The sequence below is a fragment of the Monopterus albus genome, unplaced genomic scaffold (genome assembly GCF_001952655.1).
Source record: "Monopterus albus unplaced genomic scaffold, M_albus_1.0 scaffold49.1, whole genome shotgun sequence".
In the NCBI taxonomy this organism is placed as follows: domain Eukaryota; kingdom Metazoa; phylum Chordata; class Actinopteri; order Synbranchiformes; family Synbranchidae; genus Monopterus; species Monopterus albus.
This window is the reverse complement of record NW_018127929.1, coordinates 106,523-133,843: the sequence shown is the minus strand read 5'-3', so window position 1 is coordinate 133,843 and position 27,321 is coordinate 106,523. Positions and strand designations below refer to the sequence as shown.

Genomic DNA, 27,321 nt, shown 5'->3' with positions numbered 1-27,321 from the left:
TTAGTTTCCCCTTTATTATGTTTTCTTTTTTTTTTTCCATGAAAACAGAACAATGCAATGTGATAACATTAAAAAAGCATTAGAAGCACAGTGAAAATTCCTAATGCTCCAGTCCAGCATTCATGCTAATTTAATCCCTCCTGTTAATTTAAGTACAGTGTTTTTCTTTCTGATACAATATATTTTCATATAATAATGAGGAAAAACTGCTTTCATGGGAAACTAGTTTAATGTGCTGTGAAGGAGCCATATGTCTCTGAAAATATAAAATGTAAAAAAAAAGCAAAACAAAACATGCATTTGCATGTCTACTCATTTTGTTAAAAAATACTCACATAATCTTCTATATCATACAAAAATAAACTTCTGTGATTAAAAGGCATACAGTACATTCAGTTTAAAAAAGTTAAATAAAAAAAACAATCCATTTCAATATTTACACCTGTCATAAAGTGTTTAAATCCACCCTCTTTAAATATTCCAATCAAAGTCTGTTCTGTCTTGTGCTGGTTTTCGCTTCTTGTTCCTCTTGGACCCCCCGCTAGTTTGAGGTGGAGGTGGAGGTTCCTTGTAGTCCTCACCTGAGCCTGTGTCCAGACTGTCACGGTTGTCCCTCCAGCTGTCGGGGACCACAAGAAAGTCCTCTACTGGAGTGTGCATCGGTCGACCATACACCTTGCTTTGCAGGTCGGAGATGTCGTTACGGATGTCTGCCATCAGCAGAAGCAGGAAATCAAAAGAGCCTGGAGGGCCCTGGGGGTCAAGTACAACAAAAAGAAATAACTAAGAAAACATTTTTAAACATTAATTATTCATCAAAATTCAATTAAGGTTACCCCTCTTTTTCAGAACAGAAATCCAGCTGATCTAAGACTCACCAGTGGCTACTGGGCTTTCTCTCACCTACCATTAATAGCAGATGCTATTTACTTTGAGTTTGACAGTATCATTAATGGTGCCGTTCAATGTCTAGAATCTGCAGTGGTCTGTTTTCCCATTAGGCTTTAGTTTAGCTATACTGTTCTGGATAACCATAACAAGTTACAGTAGTGTGGCATCATTATAGAAAAAACAGAATCTTACTGGTGGTCCAGCAGGCCCAGGAGCTCCTCTGTCCCCCTGGGGAATCAAAACAAATATTTATCTTAGAATAGTTACAGTGAAAAAAGCATGAGAAGAATTTTTAATACTCAGAGTTAAAGGAGAGGAGAGAAAACTGGGATCAGGATGAGAGTAAGTACAAATACCTCATGGACTAAGAAGGGGAAAATGAACAAACAAACTTATAATTTCAATGAAACATGTAGTGCAGAAGATTAAAGTCAGATTAGATTTTGTATTGTTGCCTTAGCCAGTTAAAGGAATATAGTGACATTTTGGGCAATTGTCTTACTTGCTTTTTTGCAGTGATCATATGCATATCAATAGATGTGGTAGATTTGTTTTTGAACTTTGGAGAGAGCCAGCTAGCTATTTCTCCCTATGCTAAGCCACACTGCTCTATCTTTATACAGAAGTTAATGCACAGACATAAAAGTGGTGTCAATCTTCTCTTATAACTTTAAGCCAGAAAGTGACTATTCATTTAAGAACCTGTGTCCTGTGTATGGGAAGGATAAAAAGTACCATATGTTTGTATAATATAAAACATACTGTAAATGTATCTAGACTGTTAAGTATCATGGCAGCCTGTTGACTTATGGTAGCGTATGCACTGACCTGACTACTGTGGTTGTTAGCCAGGCTCAGGGTCACAATGGGGCTGTGAATGTTTTGGCAGATGGTTTGGATTTGTAACTCGGTGAGACAGATTACCATCTCCCTCCAATCTATCCACACAAACCTCCCAGCTGTACTGAAAGAATGCTGAGGTACTGTGTCAGTAAGGCAGATGTACCTAAGTCGTTCCATGCGTGATCCAAAAGCAAACAGTGTTGTGGGTATAACAAGATTCAAAAGCCAGCACAAGACCATAACCTTTCCAGCTTTTATAGCCTTAACCTCTTAGTCAGTGTGGCATGGATGACTAGTCATTCTTGATGAAAAGTTTAGAAAGAATACAGTAGTCCTCCAAAAAAAAAAAAAAGGTGCCTCAACTAGCTGCTTTCAGTCTAAATTGATTCTGACATCCTGCTGGATCACAGAGCTTCATCTTCTGATTAGTACAACTCTCACAAGCTATCCAGCCATACAAATCACAGGTGAGGGTCAAATCAAATACTAGCAGGAAGTTAACCTTTTTTTGCAAAACAACCTTTGTTTTATGGCTAATCTTTGTACTAGACACATTTAACTGTTTCCTCATTAATAGTCAAAGTCAAACTGAGCTGCAGCTACTCCAAAGCACACTGCAGAAGTGTGAAGTCCCAAATGATGTTGTCGTCAAACAGCAAAGATGCCACTGTATCTTCCTGACCTTAGCTGTGTTCTACTTTTTTGCACATGAATATCACAAAAACCTGAGAGAATGTGCGGTTAAATCTGGTTTAAATCCAAAAAAGAATGTAAAAAATGTTAATATAAAATCTCAGTTTAACCAGAAAGAAAAAAGAGACTTGCATAGAATAGTTGCCTTTTCCAGAAAAGTTATGTCTTAAAATAAATAAACAAATAGGACAAGCTTAGGTGACAAAATAGCATGTGACTTCACCTTTAGGCCATCCTTTCCTGGTGCTCCTGGTGGTCCCTGTTAAATAAAAATGAGGTCATTTCTGTTTCAATCATATTTACATATTTATGACATTTTCCTTTAACACTCCAAAGCCACTCATTGATGTAAATAAGCATGTGATTATCTGATCTGTTTGTTAGCCTGCTGACAACAAACAGCAACCACTGTGCCAACGCAGAAGTGTTAAAACCTACAGTTCCTCAAATAGCCACTTGAAGCTTTCTCCAAAAAGGAATCAGTCCCCATAAACTCCCATGTTAAAATGCCCACCTTTACAGAATAAATACATTTGTTTACAGCCTGGCACAAAAAAGAAACAGTTTTGGTCTCTATAGCTAATTTCCCCTTCCATGACAACTGTACATGGGGGAGATTTTATATAACTCACCTGTTTAAATAATATTGAGGCTAAAAGTTACAATAATTAACGGTGTGGCTGGCCGCTTCGAGTGACAAGCTGGAGGGTCCCACCACTAGCTCTCTAGTAAGCTCCACTCACGCTCCACACCATTTTTGGATTAGACAGGGTTAGGAAGGGTGAAGCACCACCAAAATGACGACAGCCAGATTTTTGCTTCAAAACTGCTCTACAGAAAACCAATGGGTGACGTCATAGAGGGTTTGTGCATCTTTTATATGCGGTCAATGGGTGATAGCCACTCAACCTTATGATGTTTACCTGCCTTGCCAGCTGAATGGAAATGAGTTAATGTTCAATTCATTATTTTCTCAGAAAATGCATTTATTCAGATCTGTTTACATACAAAACTGACATGTTCCTCATGGTCCATCAGCAGAGATGAGCCATGACGAACTTTCTGCCTGCTTCCAGGCCATTTCTGAATGACTTCAGCTGTGCTTTGATCTCTTTTCTGGGATAATCATCATTTTAAAAGCGTGAAGAGTCTTCATGTTTCACTCTCTTCACTGAAGATGTTGTGTAAGGAGTAAGGCCAATATTTTGCTCAGTACCATGCATGTGAGTCACACACTATCTCATATTCATTATCTGTAAAACCTACGTAGACATGTGACCTCGCCATCAAAATGTCATCTTGTATGAAGAGAAGGTAATTCCCTCTGAGTCAGACTTTGTAGTCAGCATGTATGTTGATTAAATGTATTAAGAGGTCAAGTATATGAAGTGTTGAGAATTAAAATACACAACTAAATGTCAAACACACATACAAAGCAATAGATCACTGTCTACTGTAAAAACAAGGTTCCAGATTCCTGGTTTGGCATCATGCAGCCCATGATACGACTGATTGCAGGTGCTGATAGTCTGATTTATCAATTATGGGACCGCATAAATACAAGAGCTTTAAAAACTAGAAATATGTCTCAGTGGCCACATCCTGCACATTCTTGATTCAGATCCCACACTTTGATGCAGGTTCACACTAGCAGGCAAGACTGAGTACTGCATTAAAACACAGTGAGCCAAAGAAAACATCTAAACTGTAAATGGATTCAATCCTCTCTGTTGTTATTACCATTACCACATATCATCATTCTTTACCCTGCAAAGATGAGGGTGTATGAAAGGATGTTTAGATATTTGGTTTCTTTATAAAGATAAATCAGTCGCAACTCTCCCAGGGTCAGTCTCCCAATGCAGGATTAATACATTATCTGGTAAAGACCTAGAACCTGACAACATTTGGAACATAGTCGTTACAAAGCACTGAAAAGAGCTGTTACAAGTTTTACTACTTTCAGTGCGGTTATCTAGAGTCGTTTTGTAACATAAAGCAGACTTGTGGAACCATCCAAGAGAAAATAAAGACAGCGATGAATGGAGTGGTACATGCATCCAAGAATTACTCAGGAAAGGTCACAGTCAGGGCACACACTTTCATAGTTGCTGATTCAGAAGTGTCTGCTGTAAAATATTATGCATGTAACAAATTAAATTCCATATAAGATGCTGAGCAAACCTCAGCATCTCTTATCTGACATGAAAATTGTGTGGCAGGAGTTTTTATTGGCAAATCGTATATTTGATTAAAACACATTCAGAAAAACTGAGTAGAAAAGGTATATACTGACCACTGGTCCTCGGGGGCCCCGTTTGATGTGGTACAGATCTGGTGTGGGACCGATGGGTCCCATCAAACCCCTGGGTCCAGGATGGCCAGGTGGACCCACCATTCCTGTAAGTCCTGGAGGGCCCTTTGTTCCTGGATCTCCTAATAAAATCCAGACTGGTGTTAGTTGACTCAAGTAAAACAACACAGAGAACATATCATGGTTTTTGTAAAAAAAAAGGATTAAATACAGGCTAGTGGAAGAGATGGTAAGTCCATCATTTTGGTCGTGACTAAATTATCTTAACCTTGCCACATTTGGCGCTCATGTATTCATGTGCTTTTTATGATGAACTTTTCATCTAGTGCCAAATGTTAATTTGTCCAGTACTGTTTATGACCAAATACCTGTAAAACAACTGACAATCTGATCGGCTTTAGCTGTGTTTTGTGTTTAGTGCCACTTTTTACACATGCTAACGCAATACTAAGATGGTAGACAAGGTAAACGTTTGTCTGATAAACATCAGTATGTTAGCATTGTTACTGTGTTATCATGTCGATATTAGCGCCCAACTTAAAGCGCTGCAGTGCCTAGGTAGTCAAACAGGGCTGCCAGCATGGCTGTAGACTCTTTGGGGATATCTTCTGAACCTGTCACAAATTACTGTGAAATAGCCTACACCTCTACTTAGCATTTCATGCGATTGCACACATGTTGACCCTGAGGGAGCTACGAAGAAAGTCTAAGTTTACAGAAACTGAACTTTAATACGGTTGAAGAAATCAGCAAACATACTTCGGAACTTCAATCACGTAGCCTCCTGCCAGTCACATTGGCTTTTTTTTGTTCAGTAATTGAAGCATGATTTGACCTGAAATCCTGTAAAAGTCCCTGACATTGGTGTTTGACGAGTGATGCAATTTGCAAACACCCTCTCCCTCCTCAAACATGTTCATAAGTCCAGCGAGGTCTCGCTTAACTAACAGCTGGCACGCTGAAAGCAGTGCCACAAATTTTACACCTGCTTTCTCCTATTTCAGCCGCAATTCCCTCTGCCACAGTGGTAAAGCAGGCTCTGTGAATATTTGTATAAATTTCCCAACTGTCCTTCCTTATTTTTGCATCCCTAAATGGGAACACCTCAAAATACATATTGCAAGAGACCAAGCGTGCAAATTCCTGTAGGTGCCACTTTTTTGTTTTTTTCTCTAGTGCAAATCCCCACTGTGACTCCTTACACAATTTCACTGTTTAATGCCAAATAAATTGCCACAACACCTTAGTAAAATATCCCCCTTAGTGTTGCATTACACTGTTCTCGCTGAATGCAGGCCAGTTTACTTAGATAGTGTGACACTGGTTTATTATTTCTAACTTTACATGTTTTACCTGGAGGACCAGGGAGCCCTGGAGGCCCTGGTAAAAATATGGGTGATGTCAGGATTTTCTCATTGGTCATCTGTTCAGGAACATCAGCACTGTTTGACAACATGGCCATCTTAAATAAGAACAGAAAATAAGGACTGAATGGCAAGGCATTACAAATAACTGCGTGTGTGATATACTAATTGAGGAACACAGCCAACAGAATATATATCCTCTCATGGGATAAATATGTTTTTTCTTCCTTTGGAAACCATATCATCCCAGTGTGTAACTGCACAATTTCATCATTTGGTTGTCATTCCTAAGTGGCTTTACATACAGTTATTCATAAAGCTCTGGACTGTCAAACAAGTCTGAGAAATTACACGCTGAAGGGCTGATTTCAAGTAAAATTATGTTAAAATTATATACCCTGCCAAAGATGAAAGCTGATCTTCCATCTGCACCATGCTACAAGCTGTAACCCAGGCAGATGTAGGGCCAGGCAACCCCTCTGCATTATTCAGCATGACCAGGGGAGTTCCTGCTCTGTATGGTATCCTTAGGAAAAGTTATCTTTCATCTCTGTATACCATCATGTGGTTCTGGCAGTCCCAGAGGAAATACCTTGCTCTGCTGCAAGGGACTGCAAATCAGAATTAAAGCGCACAAATGTACTCTAGAAACGTATGCACACACACACACACACACACACACACACACTGAGTCTGTGCCTGTAGCTAGTGACCTTGGACGCAAGCGTCTGAACAGCAGTGTGATCCTAAATTCCCACTCAAACCTTCCTGTGATATGAATAAATGAGAATATACTCAGCACCTAGACCACACAGCTGGAAGCAATAAATCATGTGTTACAGTCGTGGGTGTTGAGTACCAGTGCTGATAGACTTGTGTCCAGATATGTTCAGACTGATGCCTGTGATTACATAGAGGGAAAAGTTAAACCACTACTTTCTCACTTACAATCAACTACCTGCAGTAAAGGGAATTTTTTTTTCAACATTTCTTTAAATTGGGAAATTAGGACATAAATACTATAATGCATCTGAAGACACTTGTAAAAATCTGCATGCTGTTAACAATTGTTGCATGTTTAATGCTCGCTGTAGCCTTTCTGCACAGAATACTAGAAAAAGCCGCAGGATGCATGATTAGGATTTAACATAACGAAATGTGTAGTTTTACAGGAAAAACTACATGGATTCAGTTATATATTTAGACAGAATGTGTATGCTTTTTGTGGTTTTGTGATCTTTACCTTTTGTTTTAGCTGCAGGACAGACATCTTGATCTGGTGGAAATCGTCACAGGTGGCTGAACAAGTTCCAGCATTCATTACGTTATCAGATTTCTCAAAGAGATGCACTGCTGGGAATTGGAGCAAAGGTTTATGTCACTAGAATTTTCTTCCAGACATAATGTCCCCTTAATGTCTAAAGCTGTTTAATGTTCCTGAGTTACACTGTGCTATTCTGGTGACAGTTTGATAGACTTTTGCTAAATTTGTGAACTAACTATCCATTTGGGAGATGAGTGAGTTCTGCTACATTGTCATTTGCAGGTGCTGTGAGTCACGTAACCTCCTTGATTTAGACCAAGAAGATGGTCTATCAAATGTGTCAGGGAAGACTAGTGCAGAACTATTGTGTAACTCCTGGCTCTACTGGAGGTAAAACAATTCAATGTGATAATATATTTGCATATTAGAACATTTTTAAGAAAACAATGGGCCACTGAGGACACTTTTATTTTATGACCAACCTTGTTATGACAATTAACCCATTTACTCTAACACTTTATTCACTTGCAGCATTAAAACATTAAAATTTAAGCAATACAATTGCACAGTCCTGTAAAGAACAAAAACTAAGTGAAAAGCACATTTATGAATTTGTCTTTGGCCTCCAGTAAAATGGGTCCTACTCCCTACATGCACACATTTAATGGATGAGCCAGGGCACTATTCTCCTAACTGCATAAAGCAGGATCATGACTATATAAACAACAATTTCTCACTCTCCAGCTTCTCCTGAAATCTTCTAGTAGTTATTTAAGATAAACCCATGGGAGGAAGTAGCAAATCTGCCTCTTTCTCTGACTGCTTCATTGGTAACTTAATCTGGGGGGAAAAAAAGACTTTATTATTGTCGCGACCATTTGTGATGTTTTCTTCAAATGCACCCAGCAAATCAAAAAAGACCAGGTGTCACAGGGGCAGTGGGATGTTTGGGAGACAGGACTATTCTGACATGCACAATGAACTGTGATGTGTAATGACTACCATGTGTTGTTTGCAGTAGCCCCTATTCTGTCTCCTTCACACACACACACACACACACACACACACCTAAACTAACACTGTGTGGTCAGCTCCACATCACAGTCAGATGTTCCCTTGAACAAAGAGAAAATGTCTGACAAATAATGCTATTCTCACCTCTCTCCCCCTTGGTGCATGTCTTTCCGTCTTCTTCCAGAAAATAGCCTTTTTCACACTCACACCTATAACTCCCCACAGAATTGATGCAGATCTGAGAGCAAACAGTCATGTTTTTTTCTGCACATTCATCAATGTCTATACGTCGCAGTGACAGGCAGAGACAGAGGGGAGAGAGCAAGCAAATTAAAGAAAGAAGTGTAAGTTAAAAGAAGTTACAAGGCCATTAACACATATAAAGTAACATATAAAAGCACAGAAAAAATATTTAAAACTGAAATGTGAAATTATTAGACTGTTACCACCATTATAGATTGTAAAGTGAATGAAGATTAACTGCAGCATTTGGCCGAAGCATTTGGTACAAATGTTGTAAAAGGTCTCACCCAGACAGTAGGGCTTCTCTCGGTTTCTGTGGCGCTCCCGGTCATAGCGGTAGCCGGGGTAACAGGTGCAGACCACTCTGCCAAAATGGTCAGTACACTGCTGCTCACAGGGGGCGCCAGCACACACGTCGTAGTCTACAGCGACAAACGAGGCACGTCATTAATGAGTACACAAGAAGTGCAGCCTCTCAGTTCATACACAAACAAGTTTATTCCATTTAAAACTTCAGGCAACAGGCCTGTCATAGCTCATTAAACATTTAGAGAGGCTAAACCAGGAGGAAGTACATTAAAGGACTAAATACATTATGAGACATGATGCACATAAGACAGACATCCTCTCCCTACCTTCAGGAATGCACTGGCCCAAGACAAACTTGAAGCCCTTGCAACACTTCTTTCTGTAAAATATCAAAGAGAAATGCACATAAAAAGACAAATCCAAAATACTTTGACATGCACATAATATTTCCGATATTTCCACGCTAATGTGCAGAGCACTAACAATGATGCCCAGATCTTGTTGTTATCCACTGATTTGACCTGTTTTTACAGTTAGGTTTGTTAATGTTAATCTTCACTAAGGCTTATGTGGCCAGGCCACATAAATGAGTGCTAGGACTTGGTTTTAGGTTTAGGTTAGATTTAGTTTGGGGTAAGATGTTTAGTTGTGATGGTTAGGTATTAGGGCTAGGGAAGGCATTATGTTAGTGAATGTCCTCACAGCTGTACAAAGCTGTGTGTAGGTGAGAGAGAAAACAACTTGATGAGACAAACGTATGAGCTGTCTTTTTATATCTTCTCTGTTCCATAATGCCTTCCCACAACTGTGTTGTTTTACAAATGCCATCTCCATGATAACATATTGTTGCAATATTTTATCAGCACAAGTCACATCATCATGAGATATTGTTCATCCCTCATCTACATTCAGTTCTAAGTGCTACCAGGTGCTGCTTTCAAGCAAGAGGTGATAAAAGAAATTCAATTACACCATGAAAATGAGGGCAATAGAGTATAGTTTAAAGGGGATACTTAGAAAACACCACTCTTTACAGCTTTTATGCAGGAGGCATGATGATAGGGGCATACCTATGGGTTTATCTGGTCATTTCACATAATGGACATTCTCCCTCCTCTGCAGCAGCAGCATTCAAACACAGCTGATGGACTTTATATGTATTCATTTCTTTTATGCAGCATGACTCATCTGCGCTCCAATGGGTTACCCAAATGAAAACAAGACAAAGAGTCTACATCTAGGCTAGACCGGATCTGTGAGGCTGAATGATAATATCAGTACACAAACATGCTCACAACATTAACATGCTGATGTTTAGCAGGTGTAATGTTCCCCATTTTAGTTTAGTTTATTAGCATTCTAACATTCACTATTTAGCACTAAACAAGTCAAGTTTATTTATATAGCACATTTAACATCAACAAGAAGTTGGCCAAAGTGCTTTACAAAAAGGACAGAAGATAAAAAGACACATCACCATAAATCATAAACGGCATTTTAAGACGCAGACCATAAAACTTAAGTAGTTTGAACCAGACTAAAAACTTAACATTGATTAAAAGCAAGGAAATAAAAATGTTTTATGCTGACATTTAAAGACAGAGTTGATGCCATCCAAATATGCAGATGAAGGTTATTCCATAAAATGGGGCCACAAGAGAAAAGGCATGCTCATCCCTAGACTTTAGTTGGACCTTCGGGACCGCTAGAAGCATCTAGTCCCTAGACCTATAAGCATTCTAGTGGGAACATGAAGATGTAAATGATCAAGGATATAAGAGGGAGCAGAACCATTTGAGGCTCTATAGGTCAGAAGAAGTATTTTAAAATGAATCCGGAGCCGTACCAGGAGCCAGTGGAGTGAAGCAAGAATAGGTGTAATATGCTTGTTTGGAAATACCTGTCAGCAAACAGGCTGCAGCATTTTGGACTGCTTGCAGGTGATCTTAGGTTCATACCCACAAAAAGGGAGTTATAATAGTCAATACAACCAGAAATAAAAGAATTTATGAGTTTTTAAAAAGAGATTAAAGCTCACAAACTGTTTAATCTTCAATAGAATTCTAAGTTGAATAACAGAATTATCCTGTTTTTCCAACTTTAAGTCATAGTCCATAGTAACACCCAGGTTTCTGACAGTAGATTTAGTAAAAAGTTCTAAATCTAAATGATCTAAATGTACTGGGCAAATTAAGAATGTCCTGATTATCGCACTAGGTGAAGCTTATGTCTTCTTCAGTGTTTAGATTCATTCTAAATGTGGGTGCAAAGTTTAGTGGCACTAGAGGAAAGTCAAGGGATCAACAAAGTTTCAGTAGTAGGCTTCATGAATGTCTGTAAAAACTTTCATGGCAGTCTGTGTTGGAGCAGATGCAAAGAGATGCACATATGTACATGAGGAAATCATTTTAACGAATGTTCTGGAAAAGTAAGAAAAACAGAATGTGTTATCTTAAGACAGCTAACCTGACAGATTGACGATTGACTTCTGAGAGCTCTCTGTTAAATGGCCCATTAGAGTCTTGCAACAGAATGAGGGTGTAATAAATACTGTACGTTTTGAAATCAAGAATCTTATCTTATTACAGTAAGATTTTCCATTTGGTACTTCCAATTTTATTTATGGACCAAGTGGGCCTTCTATAAAAAAAAAAAAGTTGTGCTTTATGCAAAAACCTCATTACAGAAATATAATCCTGTTAAAATAAACTAAATTACTATACCACTGCAACGCAGTGGGGCTATGTTATACAGTCAACTGATTTTAACATCCTGTACTCATCACTGTGATGTGTAGGCTACAGGATATACAGAGCAGCCAAGTACTTATTCACCCAGACAACTGAATATTTACTACCTAAAGAGGGGCCATAAGGACCTCAATCGCTTATTCTTGAGGCACTCACTGTAGAATTTTAATCTGCAGCGTGTCTAAGTTATTCTACACAGATCAAGATTTTAGCATAAGTGACGTAGTTGGCATACCGAGAGGCACACAGTCATGTGCATACTTTATACATGCTGGACATTTATTTCAAAGCTACTGTACGTTCTGATAAACAAATAAAATGCTAGTGTAGAATGTACATGTGGCTACACCTTGTGTAGGTACTATAACCAGCTTCAAAACTTCACCAAAAAGAAAGTGAACGATAAGCAGAGATGAGATAAATTAAACACAGTTACTGTAGCTCAATTTCAAAATAGTTTTTGTAGTTTAGGCTTAAATGTTTCTATTTGATTCTTAATCTCACTAGAGCCATCTTCAACTTTAACATTCCCTTCACACAAGTAGCCAAACCCAGTTTTTGCAGTCCCCAAGTAAAATCTTTGTAGCCACCAATGTGTAATTGAATTTATAAATATACACACATTACCTTTGACATAGCCTGCAGTGTATAGGTTTGTGCTTAGGCTTAAAAGCTACACCATGCCATTACTGCACTTCGACACAGTAAAATAAGTTATTAAATATCACAAAGTTAGCATACAAAGTTAGCACTGCAGATTTTAGCTCAAAGTGCTACTGTGCCTAGCTACAGCCTGGCAGCTGGCATGGCCGTAGATTGTTAATAAGCGTATTTTACTGCATGGCATTTTGCTAAAATGGCTAGAACACCTAATTGTTTTACTAATGTAAAATATATATTGTAAATGTAATATATTAATATAATTATAAAATATATTTAAGCTTTTTAATTGTAATATAAATGTTCCAGTGCATGGCAAACTGTGAACATTTGGTTCTATATCTGTCTTTCAAATGATACATCTATTTATTACATTTCTATGTCCATCTCAGAAGATCATGAGACAACAATATCCTGTGAAAACAGATCCATACTGTATATCTGTTGAAGTTCATTTGTACTAAGGCTGCATCTTTATTAGACTATCATTCAGGGCAGTGCTTACTAGCCCTATAATAATCTATCTTAATGAACCTTCTCTCATTAGATCAATAAATAAACAAGTCTAAAAGATGTTTGGTTACTTTGCAGATTAAATCATTAAAACACAATGACAGTAAGACCTTGCATTTTCTATTTTGTATAAATTGATGTAATTTAAAATTTCTTATGTTGGAGACAGAGATGGTTTGTGCTTTGCACCAGTTAAAGCAACATGCCTGAAGACAGGCAGCGTGCTTAAGCAATAAAATAGCCTCAAACCAACTACATAATTTGTCATTTATATTCTGAGAGTAGAATGTCTGTCAAGCATATAAGAAGGTGGGTCTTAGAGATATGATGTGAAAATAAGGACATTTGATATGTGAAGCTGGGTGATCTTGTTTGCAACAAGCCTAAATGCTCATCATTGAATCCATATTGGCTAGCGCTGAAAGTGACATTTGTTTTTTTATGGCCCGGTTTAAATGCTATTGTCCAGTTGATATAACATTAAAAATGAATGCACTGCAATCATATTACTACCCACTTTAACCATGCTGTGGAAATGAACAAGGTCAACAAGCCAACTTCAAAATGCAATATTTGCAGGTATAATTATGATGAAGAGAGAACAACATGTCTTATGTTAAAATATTTATCTAGCATCCAACATATTAAAGTACTGGTTAAAGAACTGGTGTTATTGTTGATAACTTGAGAAGGACGAGTGAACCTCATTACAGAAATATAATCCTGTTAAAATAAACTAAATTACTATACCACTGCAACGCAGTGGGGCTATGTTATACAGTCAACTGATTTTAACATCCTGTACTCATCACTGTGATGTGTAGGCTACAGGATATACAGAGCAGCCAAGTACTTATTCACCCAGACAACTGAATATTTACTACCTAAAGAGGGGCCATAAGGACCTCAATCGCTTATTCTTGAGGCACTCACTGTAGAATTTTAATCTGCAGCGTGTCTAAGTTATTCTACACAGATCAAGATTTTAGCATAAGTGACGTAGTTGGCATACCGAGAGGCACACATTCATGTGCATACTTTATACATGCTGGACATTTATTTCAAAGCTACTGTACGTTCTGATAAACAAATAAAATGCTAGTGTAGAATGTACATGTGGCTACACCTTGTGTAGGTACTATAACCAGCTTCAAAACTTCACCAAAAAGAAAGTGAACGATAAGCAGAGATGACATAAATTAAACACAGTTACTGTAGCTCAATTAGATTTCAAAATAGTTTTTGTAGTTTAGGCTTAAATGTTTCTATTTGATTCTTAATCTCACTAGAGCCATCTTCAACTTTAACATTCCCTTCACACAAGATATTCTCTAAGGCACCAGAACATAAGAAACAAAGGAGAAAACACAAGTTGCCAAACCCAGTTTTTGCAGTCCCCAAGTAAAATCTTTGTAGCCACCAATGTGTAATTGAATTTATAAATATACACACATTACCTTTGACATAGCCTGCAGTGTATAGGTTTGTGCTTAGGCTTAAAAGCTACACCATGCCATTACTGCACTTCGACACAGTAAAATAAGTTATTAAATATCACAAAGTTAGCATACAAAGTTAGCACTGCAGATTTTAGCTCAAAGTGCTACTGTGCCTAGCTACAGCCTGGCAGCTGGCATGGCCGTAGATTGTTAATAAGCGTGCTTTACTGCATGGCATTTTGCTAAAATGGCTAGAACACCCAATTGTTTTACTAATGTAAAGTATATATTGTAAATGTAATATATTAATATAATTATAAAATATATTTAAGCTTTTTAATTGTAATATAAATGTTCCAGTGCATGGCAAACTGTGAACATTTGGTTCTATATCTGTCTTTCAAATGATACATCTATTTATTACATTTCTATGTCCATCTCAGAAGATCATGAGACAACAATATCCTGTGAAAACAGATCCATACTGTATATCTGTTGAAGTTCATTTGTACTAAGCCTGCATCTTTATTAGACTATCATTCAGGGCAGTGCTTACTAGCCCTATAATAATCCATCTTAATGAATCTTCTCTCATTAGATCAATAAATAAACAAGTCTAAAAGATGTTTGGTTACTTTGCAGATTAAATCATTAAAACACAATGACAGTAAGACCTTGCATTTTCTATTTTGTATAAATTGATGTAATTTAAAATTTCTTATGTTGGAGACAGAGATGGTTTGTGCTTTGCACCAGTTAAAGCAACATGCCTGAAGACAGGCAGCGTGCTTAAGCAATAAAATAGCCTCAAACCAACTACATAATTTGTCATTTATATTCTGAGAGTAGAATGTCTGTCAAGCATATAAGAAGGTGGGTCTTAGAGATATGATGTGAAAATAAGGACATTTGATATGTGAAGCTGGGTGATCTTGTTTGCAACAAGCCTAAATGCTCATCATTGAATCCATATTGGCTAGCGCTGAAAGTGACATTTGTTTTTTTATGGCCCGGTTTAAATGCTATTGTCCAGTTGATATAACATTAAAAATGAATGCACTGCAATCATATTACTACCCACTTTAACCATGCTGTGGAAATGAACAAGGTCAACAAGCCAACTTCAAAATGCAATATTTGCAGGTATAATTATGATGAAGAGAGAACAACATGTCTTATGTTAAAATATTTATCTAGCATCCAACATATTAAAGTACTGGTTAAAGAAATAGTGTTATTGTTGATAACTTGAGAAGGACAAGTGCTTGGCCTCAGCCTACCTCCAGTATTCTGTGACCATCAGATTGCAGTGCAACACCTTCAGCTAATGCTAAGTGCATACAGAGTATCATCAATTTATTTAATTGATGAATTGTAAAGTAGAATGAATATTTTCACCGTGTTGTTTTTACGTGAGCTTCCACAGCTTCGTGTACTTGATGCAAATCAGCAATTAAATTTAAAAATGGGTTTTCATTAATATTCATCAGTGAGAGAATAGGGGTGGGGGGTATTGTTGGGGCAGATTCACGACACGTTTCTACAAGAATTTCAGTGAGCAGAGTTTGTGCAGTCATACTGTATGTGCATACACAGTACCAACATGTTTAATGGCATTTAACTTCAGACACACTACACGTGAGCCCTGCACTTGTTCAGGATGATCAAGACAATATGATTGTTTTGTCACCTGTGCCTTTTTTCACCTAAAGGTTATTTAATTTGCCAGTGATCCATATCATTTTACAGGGGCCCCCTGAAATCTAGACATAGATTAGTCTGACCTCAGTTACCCGGGGTGAACCGTAAGCACTCTAATTACCTTATAAACAAAAGACCTCCCCTGAACCAACACGATGGAGCGGCCTGGCCCGACTTTGCCTTGTGATGAAACATACTAATTCACACAGACACATGAGCTAAAGTGGAAACAACTACAGCATTATTCAGTCAGCCCTAAAAGTGCACAAGGATGAAGAAGACAGAGACACACAATACATGCACCCCCCTTCATCACATCTCAGCAGGCTCCTCTCTCTAACAGGGATAACAATAACAAAACTAAAGGGTATCACACGCACAAACACACACAGCTGTGAGACAACACATGCAGTCTGCTCAGTGGAGGCTTATTTGTCTAGCATTGCTTCCAGTGATATACAATAACATGTCTGCATTCCACCCAATGGAAGATGTTTGTCAAAGTGGAAAGGACTTAATGTCTGCATTTACACTGATCAACCCTCAAATGCTAAATGAAGTGGATTGCGTGTTGTTCATCTAATGATTTTCTAATCCAAAATATCAAATATTATTGGATTCCTCCTTCTCAAATGTGAAGATTTACTGTTATTTTGTCTTTTATCTCACTGTAAATCCATTTTTGATGGACAAAAAAACATGATAAAGTTGGCATTTTTCACTATTGTGGACATCTTATACACTAAATAACTTAATCTGTTAATGGTTTTTGATTAATTGGTTAATTGTCAATAAAAGTGTTAAAATGATTAGTTACCAATAAAGTTAGAGTATGTGGGAAACACAAAGACATGAAATAACCATAGTCTTTCCTCCATCATCTGGAATCTCTACAGGTCAGATGTGACTCCTTTTTCTCCTCTTCCTTAGCATCACTATTTTGCCCTGTTATGAAATTCCACAATGTATTTTTGCTGCATCACTATCTTTAATACCTAAGAGGTATTAATGACATAACATTCTTCTCTGCAAGATGTCATTTTCAACATGGTGAGTTCTGCTTTGACTGCCAAGCTCGTCTCTGCAAGATGTCATTTTCAACTAAACCATGGTGAGTTCTGCTTTGACTGCCAAGTATTCAGTGCAGTCTAAGTCAACTGAATACTATTTCTGCATTACAGGCTGTATAACCTATTCAGTGTCTGCACAAAACCATCTGTTAAATCAGACATTTCCTCATCAACAGTAACGGTGCCCAGTCTTTGTCATGCTTCAGTCTTTTGTCTGGACTGCAGCCGTTCCCTCCTAGCCAGCCTCCAGTTTCTTCAGCTCATCCAGATGTTGTCTCCTCGCTGTGTGCCTCCTTCGTGTTTAGCTGCTAATCTCAAAACCAAAGCCCTGGCACTGATATACTCTGGCACACAATGCTTTGTTTTATTTCTTGTTTTTGTCTGGCTGCGCACTGTGTGAAGCACTTTGGGTTGCTTTTCAGTATGAAGTATGCTATACAGATAAATTTGCCTTACCTTGCTTTACGACAGGATCCTCAGTTATCCTCTGTTGTAGACTCGAAGTGCAGTATCTAAACATTACATTTAGATGGCACTTTACTGCAACACAGCTCACTCTCTTTTAAACAAAAATTCACTAGTTTCAGCTTCTCAAATGTTAATATTTACTGGTCCTCATAGCTCTGAACTCTGAGAACTTGTGAGGGGCATTTTCACTATTCATATTTGACTGCACAAGCAATCAGGTAACTGCCAAAATAATCACCAGATTAATCAATAATGTAATAATCATTGACTGCTGCTCTAGGATAACATCGTATAATGCTGGATTATCTTTATATACTTTGCTGGGCCTTATCATGCCTGCTGTATTACAACAAAATGCCAAGTTTTCAAGCAATGACATTTTAACAGTTCTATTGACTGATGAATATTTTCAAAGCACAAAAATCTGTGTGTAACCAAAGAGTTAACTTTTGATAGATGTAAGTGAAGCTTTAGATTAAACAAAGTGATTTATCTCCTCTTATACTCGTCACAGAGACCTCATTCCATGTACTACTATCCAAACCAATAAATTACAGGATATTTAACATTTGTGTTACTGATGACTGTGTATTTAAGGCTTTTTAAATGCTGTCACTTTCATATATACCCTCTCAGTCATACTTGGAAACACATGCAGCCAAGCACAGGCACACACACACAGACAAAAACATCAGACTCCCGCTCTGCAGTTTCAGGGTCACCACAGTATAATGTAAACAAATGAACAAAGGTGCACTGCACTTTGTAAGGCCTCCCAGTTTGGACGTTTGGTCTGGAAATTCACATTATGTCATTAATAAATAAAACTCCGGCATGTCAAAATGTGTTCTGCTTCTGTAAGCCAACACTGGTTGTCATGACAAACAGGAGATAAAGTTACGCAACACGTTTGCAATTCCAGAGCTAGACAAAACCACAGTTTATTAAGAGGGACAGTTACAATACTTCTGCCAGTGCTCTGTGCAACAAAACAACACCCTGAAGAAACTTGGTTTGTAGGAATAAAGTATGAATTTGTACAGTGAAGTGCAGTGTTCAGAATGCCTGCATACTGTTGGTTTAAAAAAAACAAACAACTCAAATAAAAATAGTCTTGGAGAGGTCATTTTCAGCTATAAATACTACATTCAGAACAGGAAGAAATCAAATTGTTGCAGACCATAATTTTGTTTATAGCTGCAGACTTTTAGTGATGGCCTTTAATGCATTAACATTCATCTTTCAAATGTGTTGATGTTATTTTTATTTTATTGCCCATTACTGTGAGTAATTATAATATAATTACAGATGGTGGTTTGGCAATGCCATAAAAGGTTCAAAACAATTTTTTCCACTAGCTCATATGCATCGGCTGGAGGTAGAACATTTGAGACAACAACAGTTGTAGCATTGTAGCTCCAACGCACTTAGCAGTATACAGTAACTAAAGGAACATTTCACGGATTGCACATTTCAATAACAAATCAAACTAGATTGATATGATTCTAGATCAAATGTTTGACTAAGGATTGATAAGTGTCCAAAGTGATTATTGCAGAGCATACTGTTCCTTACCTACAGTAAATCCATATACCTTACAACACAGTTCATATGCACCTTTGATTTTCTCCAGCAATTGTTTGTGGATTTACTTGGGGGAAAAAAAATGGATATTTTTAAGCTGTATTAATATGCATCTGGCTAATAAGACAAATCACCCTGACATGTTATCATGTTATCAAAGACTTTTGGCTAGCACGATAAAAAACAATACCATACGTCCACATTAGCACAAACAGACATTATTAACCCATTGGAATCCCTAAAACAAAGCAGTTAGTTAGATGAGGTGAAAGGCTAAAGAGCTGCACATGATATAATTCTCTGTAGTTTCTTCACTGCAAGCAGCTCCCTCCACATTACATGCAGTCATCTGACTGAAGCTTAATATGCTAAACAGTAAAGATTGTTGACAGCACGATGACCCGGTCACAAATCTTGTACTTACTGGATGGCCCAGCTTTGCTGAGGGCCTGGGCATTCAAGAGGGCAGTGTTGAATAAACAAATATGTTTTGTAATTAAAAAGGTATTTAAGAAAAGTTATTCTAATGCACATTCATAGGATAATGTGGTAGATAGAATGTGTGGTGGAAGCCACAAGCAAAGCAAGTGGAAGCAAAAATTAAGAGGCATGGTATTATAAAATGAAAGACAAACCAGACTGGAACATCACTTTTTCTTCAAAAAATAAGCAAAACTTCCTGGGTTGCTTACGTGACAAACAGCTCTTGAGTAAAATCCACTCTTCCACTTGAAATTAAGTGCTCTCTGCAAAGCTGTTTCTATCTGTATCCAGGGTGAGTACACATAAACATCTGCCCAGAGAAATAACAGTGCCGCTTTTGGTCAGTAACATGGTACATTAATATAACCTCTTGAATAAGGACTGTTTGAACGCAGAGTTCACTGCCGGTAACAGTCACACTTTGAAACAACACCCCTTGGTAAGGCCCCTCATTTAAAAGCAAACAATCAGTCTGCTTTCAAAGTTGTGCAAATGCACCGCTCAATTTAATGTCACTAGATCAAAACTCTGTTTTCAGTTTTTGACTTTTTGTTTTCATTTTCTCTCCTGTGACACAATGGTAACACAACGGCCTGGTAAATGTGAAAAAAAAAAAAGTAGGAAAATATGCTGTATAGCAGAGCGTGTAGCAGCACAATACAGACACGTTAAAGGGAACTGTTAAATCTGTCATTGTGGTTATAATACTCTATTAGAAGAATAGTTCAACATTTTAAGAAATAGACTTATTCTCTTTATAGCTGAAAGTTTGGTGAGAAGATACTACTCTCTTGCTTCAACATTCAAATACAAAGCTACAGCTAGTAGCCAGTTAACTTAGCTTATCATAAAGACAGGGACAAACAAGGGACAACAGGTTTTCTGGCTCTGTTCAAAGGCAACAAAATCCATCTACCAGTTAATCTAAAGCTCAGCTAAGATAACTAAACCCTGGCTCTAGCTAACCCTGGCGCTGTCTTACATTCGTGAGAGTTATTGATTGTTTCATTTAACTCTTTGAAATGAAGCAAAATATAGTTTCCTTTTGATAAAAAAACATATATGCATGCTCTATAAAATGTAACAGAATCTGTGTTCTGCTCAAAACCGCTCTCTCACAGTGACTGCAGGTGCCAGCATGGCTTGTGTGTGAGGTTCACAACAATAAGCCCATGGCAACAGCCCAAAGCAAGTATCCCCGTCTGCCCGAACAATATGCAGCCAAATGCAGAAGCAATAATTATTATATTACATGGCAACAGCTACTTTTTGAAAAGGGTCACTTGAAATAAGAATGTCTCTTTATATTAGCTCTGCAATCTATCAGCTGTAAGCAGCTCCAGTGCATTAGCCATAGACAGGACTCCTGCTGTGCTGGCATCTCCAACTTAATCCAACAGAACCATCAGTTTTCCAATAAGAGCAACGTTAGCAGCGTTACATTTCTGCTCCTCCCAGCTTTGGTGAACAGCCGGAGCCAAAATGCTGCTCAGCTAAAAGGAGCAGCCTGAACCTCAGCCTCGTTTCTTCAGTGATGTATGCGGCTCAGGTAAATTGAATTTGACTCAGACCAACTTTAACTTTCATTTAAAAAACTGAGGACAAGCGTAGAGCTCTGTATGATGTCACTAATACTGACACGTCAGGAAATTATACAGCGCACTGCTGCCTACAGCCTATTACAGTAAACCATCATCAACCCTTCCATGTGTTTCTGACTCAAACCACTACACTGGACACAAGCCAGATATTACCAGTAGCCCTTCAGACACTGAGGTTACTATGAAACTTTCACTTCAGGGAAATGCTAAAGGACCCTTGAAGGGATTAGTTTAAGTGATTAGATATTACCAACAGATTAAACAGCTCATTAATTTAACAGTGTGGAAAAATCTGCTAAAAAAGATAAACACTGCAGTATGAATAGCCATAAAGCACAGATGATGATAAAATTCAGAGGTAAAAACTGGATTTAAAGAAAACTGCTCCCCAAAGAAGTAACCTCCTGGAAGGTGGACTAAAATCAACAATAGTTTATGTCTGACTCCTTTCCTTTAAATAAGGAATAGCTTTCATTCTAGTGTAGAAATGTAAGGCTGATTCCAGTAATATTCATAAAGATTTCAATGTAAAAACCAGATGTTTTTTTAAATTTTATTTTATCTAAGACCTTCCAGTAGTCAGTTGATCTACCGTGTCACTACCGCTTCCTGATGACTTAACAAGAAGTGGTCTACATTTTAAGTCTCAGTCAATCTACAGTCCATTCTAACCAAATGACTACAGGACATCAAGCTGGTGCAAAAGAGAGAAATCAATGCAGTTCAATGCAGGAATGAGAAATGGCTTATCAGGAGAATCAGAGGTGCAAAGAGGTGACTGGTGTCTCTTGGTGTGCAGGTGTAGCAGACTGTACGCACAGAGCCATGACATCTGTGGCTTAGATGATCTGATGCATGTTTAACTAGTAAATACTGGATTTTGGTTTCTACCTTGGCAGAACATGTTTTGAGCCATGCTGGCAGTAATGTCAGTCTATCAGTCTACCGCCATGTCCAGACTGAAATAGCTCAACAACTACTGGATCGATTGCCTTGATATTTGGTACAGACATGCATAGTCCCCAAAATAAACCAAGGTGATGATCATATGTAAACATTATATTTACTGTATTAGCATGTGAGCATCTTTACCAGATTACATTTGCATTTGGCTCAGAGCTCCACTCTGTCTGCAGTAAGTACAGCCTGAAAGTGTCTTCTTGTTCTGTCTTGGATCCATCTTTTGTTAGTTGTCCATTCTTCTGAGTGACTCTCAATTAGTAGTTAGTAACCAGCTTGTATCAAATGCAGGATATCCATCATAGCCTTAGCATGTACAGTAGTTGTGTCATGCCTGGAGAGTATTATAGCTAGATATGATGTAGTTACTGTGTTATACGTGTTTCTTCTTTCCTCTGTTTCATATGTTCTCATGATATGCAGTGTGTATGGTAACTGAGCTGTGCAGTATGTGGCATATGTTAGCCAACATGGGGTTTTGTGGTTTCCATGCTTTTTTAATATTTGCATATGGTGAAATATAATATTCTGTCCAGGGACTACATGTGAAAATTAGCCAGCACTGGCTAACTCGGATAATAATTTAAAATAACTTGTATTAATATGCATGTTTCCTTATAAATAAAACATATACCCTTTTCTTAAGTGGGGAGAAGAGGGCAAGGTGAGGAGGGAGATAAATGTCCGACTAATTTAAGCAGACTGGCACGATGTAGCTCTACCACGGCAGCAAAATAAAGTCTAGACAGGTGGGCAAACACAGTGATGGTGGTGCTTAACGTGAATATTGTTCAAATTAATTACAACTGACTCACACATATTTAAATTCAGAAGCATTAAAGCTAAATTTTCAGTGGAAGGGACGACATCTGTAGACTACTACCAGAAACTCTCAAGCCCCATTTCCAAAATGTGTTTATTAGCACTGAATGCTGCAGCTGTTTACAATTTAAAGGGACTGGCACTCAGCGGTGCGTTCACTGGTACAGACCATTATTTCCTTCATTTCCTTTGGCTAGCTGCTGTCCTTCACGGCTGATGCGTCAGCAACTTATTCTTGTCGCTAATGGGAGAATAAAAATTCAAGTGGTCCATTGATGAATAACAATCAGCAATTTAAAAAATGCACGTCAAGTTGAAACACACACCTAATTAATTTCAAAAGCTAATTAACTTGTTAACTTGTGAAAATACCTGTTTCACAGTAACCTGTGTACAAATAGTGATTTTTATTTTTTATTAAGTTCTGCTTTAATATTATTTAAGTGTTTTTTAGAACATACAGAACTATAGAGACAGAAAAACCACAGCCATATATATATATATATATCACCACATCTCTTAACCATTGCAAAACTACAGCATGACCAAAGCATGACCACATACTGTAGGTCTCCATGAAAAAAAAAAAAAAACAGATGGGTGAATGAGTATCAGCCAAAAACAACAAGAGTGAGATTTTAAGAAACCAAAAAAAAAAAATCATTAAAAAAATCTTGTGGATGTATGGTTTAGAGAAGGAAAACTGCCCATGACCTGAAGATATGAATGTGAAACAGATTGTGCAGGGTCTCAAAGATCAACAGGCACAAAATAAATCCTACAGCTATTTCAGGTATTTAAAACTGATATTTAAGGTTAGAATTAAAGATCAAAACTTGTCAGTTAAGACAGATGCCAACTTGTATCTGTTTCTATGTTAACAAATGCTTGTGCCATATGAAAGTACTTTGATTTTAAATTACACTGTACAGTGTAGGTAGAGAGAGATCAGGGGGATGTCTTGTATTTATATATCTGATGCAGGGCCGTTTCTTTACACATCCAACCCTCATTTCAGTTTCAGCTGGTACTGTAACTTATATCAGCGCCTACACCCTCTACATGCCTTTGAAAATTTGGAGGCTTTGTTAATTTATAATCTGTCCTCCACATGCTTTATAGTAAATCTACTGCATGGTGCTGAAGTATGTGTACCCTGGACAATAGGTCAAAAGCATCCAAACAACAGTTGTCAACTATTCAGATAAAACAGCTCCAGGCTTTAGGACACATTTGAACTCTCAAAGTCACGGTCTTTCCGGTTAAGGAATGTTTTATATTACAGTCTTCTTTCAAGTAGAAACAGATGGCAAAGTGAATTTCTAGAGAAATAAATCAAATTACACTCTCCGGGACTGAAAATGTCAGAGAAGTCTGATTAGAATCTAAAATAAATTACATGGTTTCAATTATCTGAAGAAAGAAAAGTTAACGAGTGAAAGAAAGACAAATGGGGGGGGTGATGTTTGCTGCTGCTTGTGCTTCTGTCACTAAAGAATGCTCCTCAACACTAACACATCCTCCCCTGCTCTCACCATGATAGCTTCCACTCCACTGTGTCTTTTTAGGGAACAGGGTGAGGATTCATCCTCTACCTAACACGGCACATCAGTTGAACTGTTGCTCTACAAATCTCTCTCACGTCTCATCTCAAATAAAATAATAAAAATTTTCTATGCTAATAAATGTTCTGTAAAATATCACCCCCTATGGGAGCAAGGATGAATGACAAATGTAACCCAGGCTTGACAAACCTGCCTCCATCTCCAGCTCAGAACATAACAACTGTGAGAATTTTCAGCAGTGAAACTGCTATATTAATGACAGGACTAACAATAACTACTCAGCCAGCTGGCTTGGCTTCTATAACAATATTGTTCAAAATATGGTGCAGTCAAAGTGGTGCAATAATGGCTGGCATTAGGGTGTATGTGCTGTAAATTATTAACACCAACATAAATGACATTTCTATGGGACAAGCAGAAAAACAGACAAAACTGACTAATAATTCATGTTTCTTGGCACACGCAAGTGATAATCATAAATAAAACTGATGTGCAAAAACAATAATTTCCATTTGAGTAACTCTTTTTACTGATTTGAAGGATAAATGTTCTTTTTTCTTTGCTGTTTTCTTTGTAAAGCCCTTTCGAAGTGGTTTACAACATCTTTTACAACTACACAGGCCTAAAAGTAAATTTATTTTCTCCTTGACGCATGATGGAGCATCTTATAATGTCACCAAACATGAACTACACCAACTCCCGGATTCATAATTGACAACATTTAATTACATCTAAAACATCCTACTACTGCTGTGGAGCAGCACAACAACAAACATTTGTCTTGTTACTTCAGTTTAAAAGGAAATAAATAATGAGCAAGGCCTTTTCTAAGTAATGATGTATTTACAGTGAGGTCTATAGTCCCTGCACATGCAGGTGCAACTAATCCCACCTGTGTAAGGTATTTACTAAAGCAGGGCACATGAGCACACAGGCAGATGATAAATCAAAGTGAAAAATAACAAAACAACCAAGCAATGCACATAATACCTGATTATTACATTTTCCATCTGTAGGCCACAACTGGCACAAACAAGTCCTACAGAGCATAAGTTTGGTGTCATTTAAAGACTTTAAAGAAGTCATGTTTTATGAGCACATACAAAAACACTAAACCAGAGAAGGAAGAAAATGTGTTATTCCAAAGGGCTTTGTAATGGTTTTGGCCGGCACAAACGCTGCTGTCTTGTCAATAAAAATGCCAGGTCCAAAAACACTTATACTGTACTTCATATGACATTCTGGAGCGCAGTTATAAATGCCATAATTTGTTGCTTAATCTTAAAGACTTGCTGAAACAGATGAGAGGGAAAAGTGAAAATTTCAATTTCAGTTACTGTAATTCATCAAATTCATCACTGTGAGCACCTGGTCAACACTAAGGATAGTTGCTGACAGTTTACACATTTTTTTAAACATGTCAAAAATAATAAACAAGTTGTTATTAGTATTTCTTGCTAAATGTCGTGGCAACAGAGCAGCTGACCTCCCACTGTATGCCTTTAGGTCCTTTTAACTTTCAGCTGTGTGGGAGCTGTCACTAAAGAGCAACACCAAACGTTCATGTCAGTGTCCGGAATCCACAGTACAAGGCTGTATCACAGCGGTCTACTTCAGTTAACACGCTTCATATCCTCTGTCTTAATATTGATAGAAAACAGATGTTGGTGTCTTTGCTTTGACAGGACATTCTGGATCACTTTATAGATTTAGGTTATGATGAATTACGGGATACTGTATATCCTGCCACAGCCATATAGTTGTGTCACATGAATTATTACATTTGAGTTTGTTACATTTAATCAATAGAGCTGCATGTGTAGTATAATGGGATACATTGTACCAGACTCTTTTTTCAACTTTTTTTTCTTATTTCTCAACAATAGAAAGTATCACAATGCTGGGAAACAGCATCAGGAACTGGAAATCATTTGAGTTAGTTTTTTTTATTGTAATGATTTTCAGCAATGTTATCTCATTCTGTATCTACTGATGTTATTTCTGGTAAACAAAGTTTCGCTCAAAGGGCTGTTGAGAAACAGCTTGGACTTATTCCATGCTTCGTTCTCAGACAACTTATTCACCCCGCTGTGATGCATTTCTGTCTTTTCAAATGCCAAACTGCAAAAGTAAATACAAATTACAAAATAATTGATAGTTTACACTTAATTTTAAAAATAATGTGTTAGCAATTTGGTAGTAACCAGGTCTTAATAAGTCAAAGCTGCTCCTGCTTTGGCACTTAACGCTCTGTAACTGGAAAGCCACTGAAGCATTGTTTATAACAGATCATCAGCAAAAGTAACGGTTTACTACAGTGCTTCACGGCTATCTTCCAAAAACCTTTTTACATGCACTGCGATGCTGTTTATGGTCTACACAAGGGTGGATCTAGAACATTTTAGAAGGGGTGGCCAGGCTGGGGCACAGACTCAGAGTGGAGTGGCACATTTGAAATATGCGTGAAAAGTAAATTAAACCCCTACTTCTGTGAAATATTAAAGCATACAGAATTCACTTTGTCTTTCCTCATGCCACTTTCATCTAAGATGATAATTTCCAGCTTCTGATTGACTGAACACACCTGATCCAGGCAATCAGCAGTAGGTAGGGCAGGGATAGTTGGAAAACAAGCAGGGCAGTGGCGCTCGAGGATCGCGATTGCCCACCCCAGTCTGCACGCAAGTAGACAAGATCTAACAGGTATACTCATTGAGCCTACTAACTGGTTCTCTGACAGACAGCCATTAGTATGTGATGTGGTTGATAA

At 37.8% G+C, this 27,321-nt stretch overlaps 1 protein-coding gene across 2 annotated transcripts in view; it reads right to left on the bottom strand.

Annotated features, from left to right (window-relative positions):
• Window positions 1–27,321, bottom strand: part of ccbe1 (collagen and calcium binding EGF domains 1) — a 31,467-nt gene continuing 4,146 nt past the window's right edge. The window contains exons 3-11 of one of the 2 annotated variants that reach the window (XM_020600792.1): window positions 9,262–9,314; window positions 8,914–9,048; window positions 8,528–8,665; window positions 7,349–7,458; window positions 6,095–6,203; window positions 4,724–4,863; window positions 2,651–2,686; window positions 1,084–1,119; window positions 1–753 (exon numbers count right to left, since the gene is read on the bottom strand). In XM_020600792.1, the coding sequence (XP_020456448.1) occupies window positions 472–753; window positions 1,084–1,119; window positions 2,651–2,686; window positions 4,724–4,863; window positions 6,095–6,203; window positions 7,349–7,458; window positions 8,528–8,665; window positions 8,914–9,048; window positions 9,262–9,314 (1,039 nt within the window). In that variant the 3' untranslated portion in view covers window positions 1–471. The remainder of the gene's footprint in view (window positions 754–1,083; window positions 1,120–2,650; window positions 2,687–4,723; window positions 4,864–6,094; window positions 6,204–7,348; window positions 7,459–8,527; window positions 8,666–8,913; window positions 9,049–9,261; window positions 9,315–27,321) is intronic. The other variant, XM_020600793.1, reaches the window with a different exon arrangement.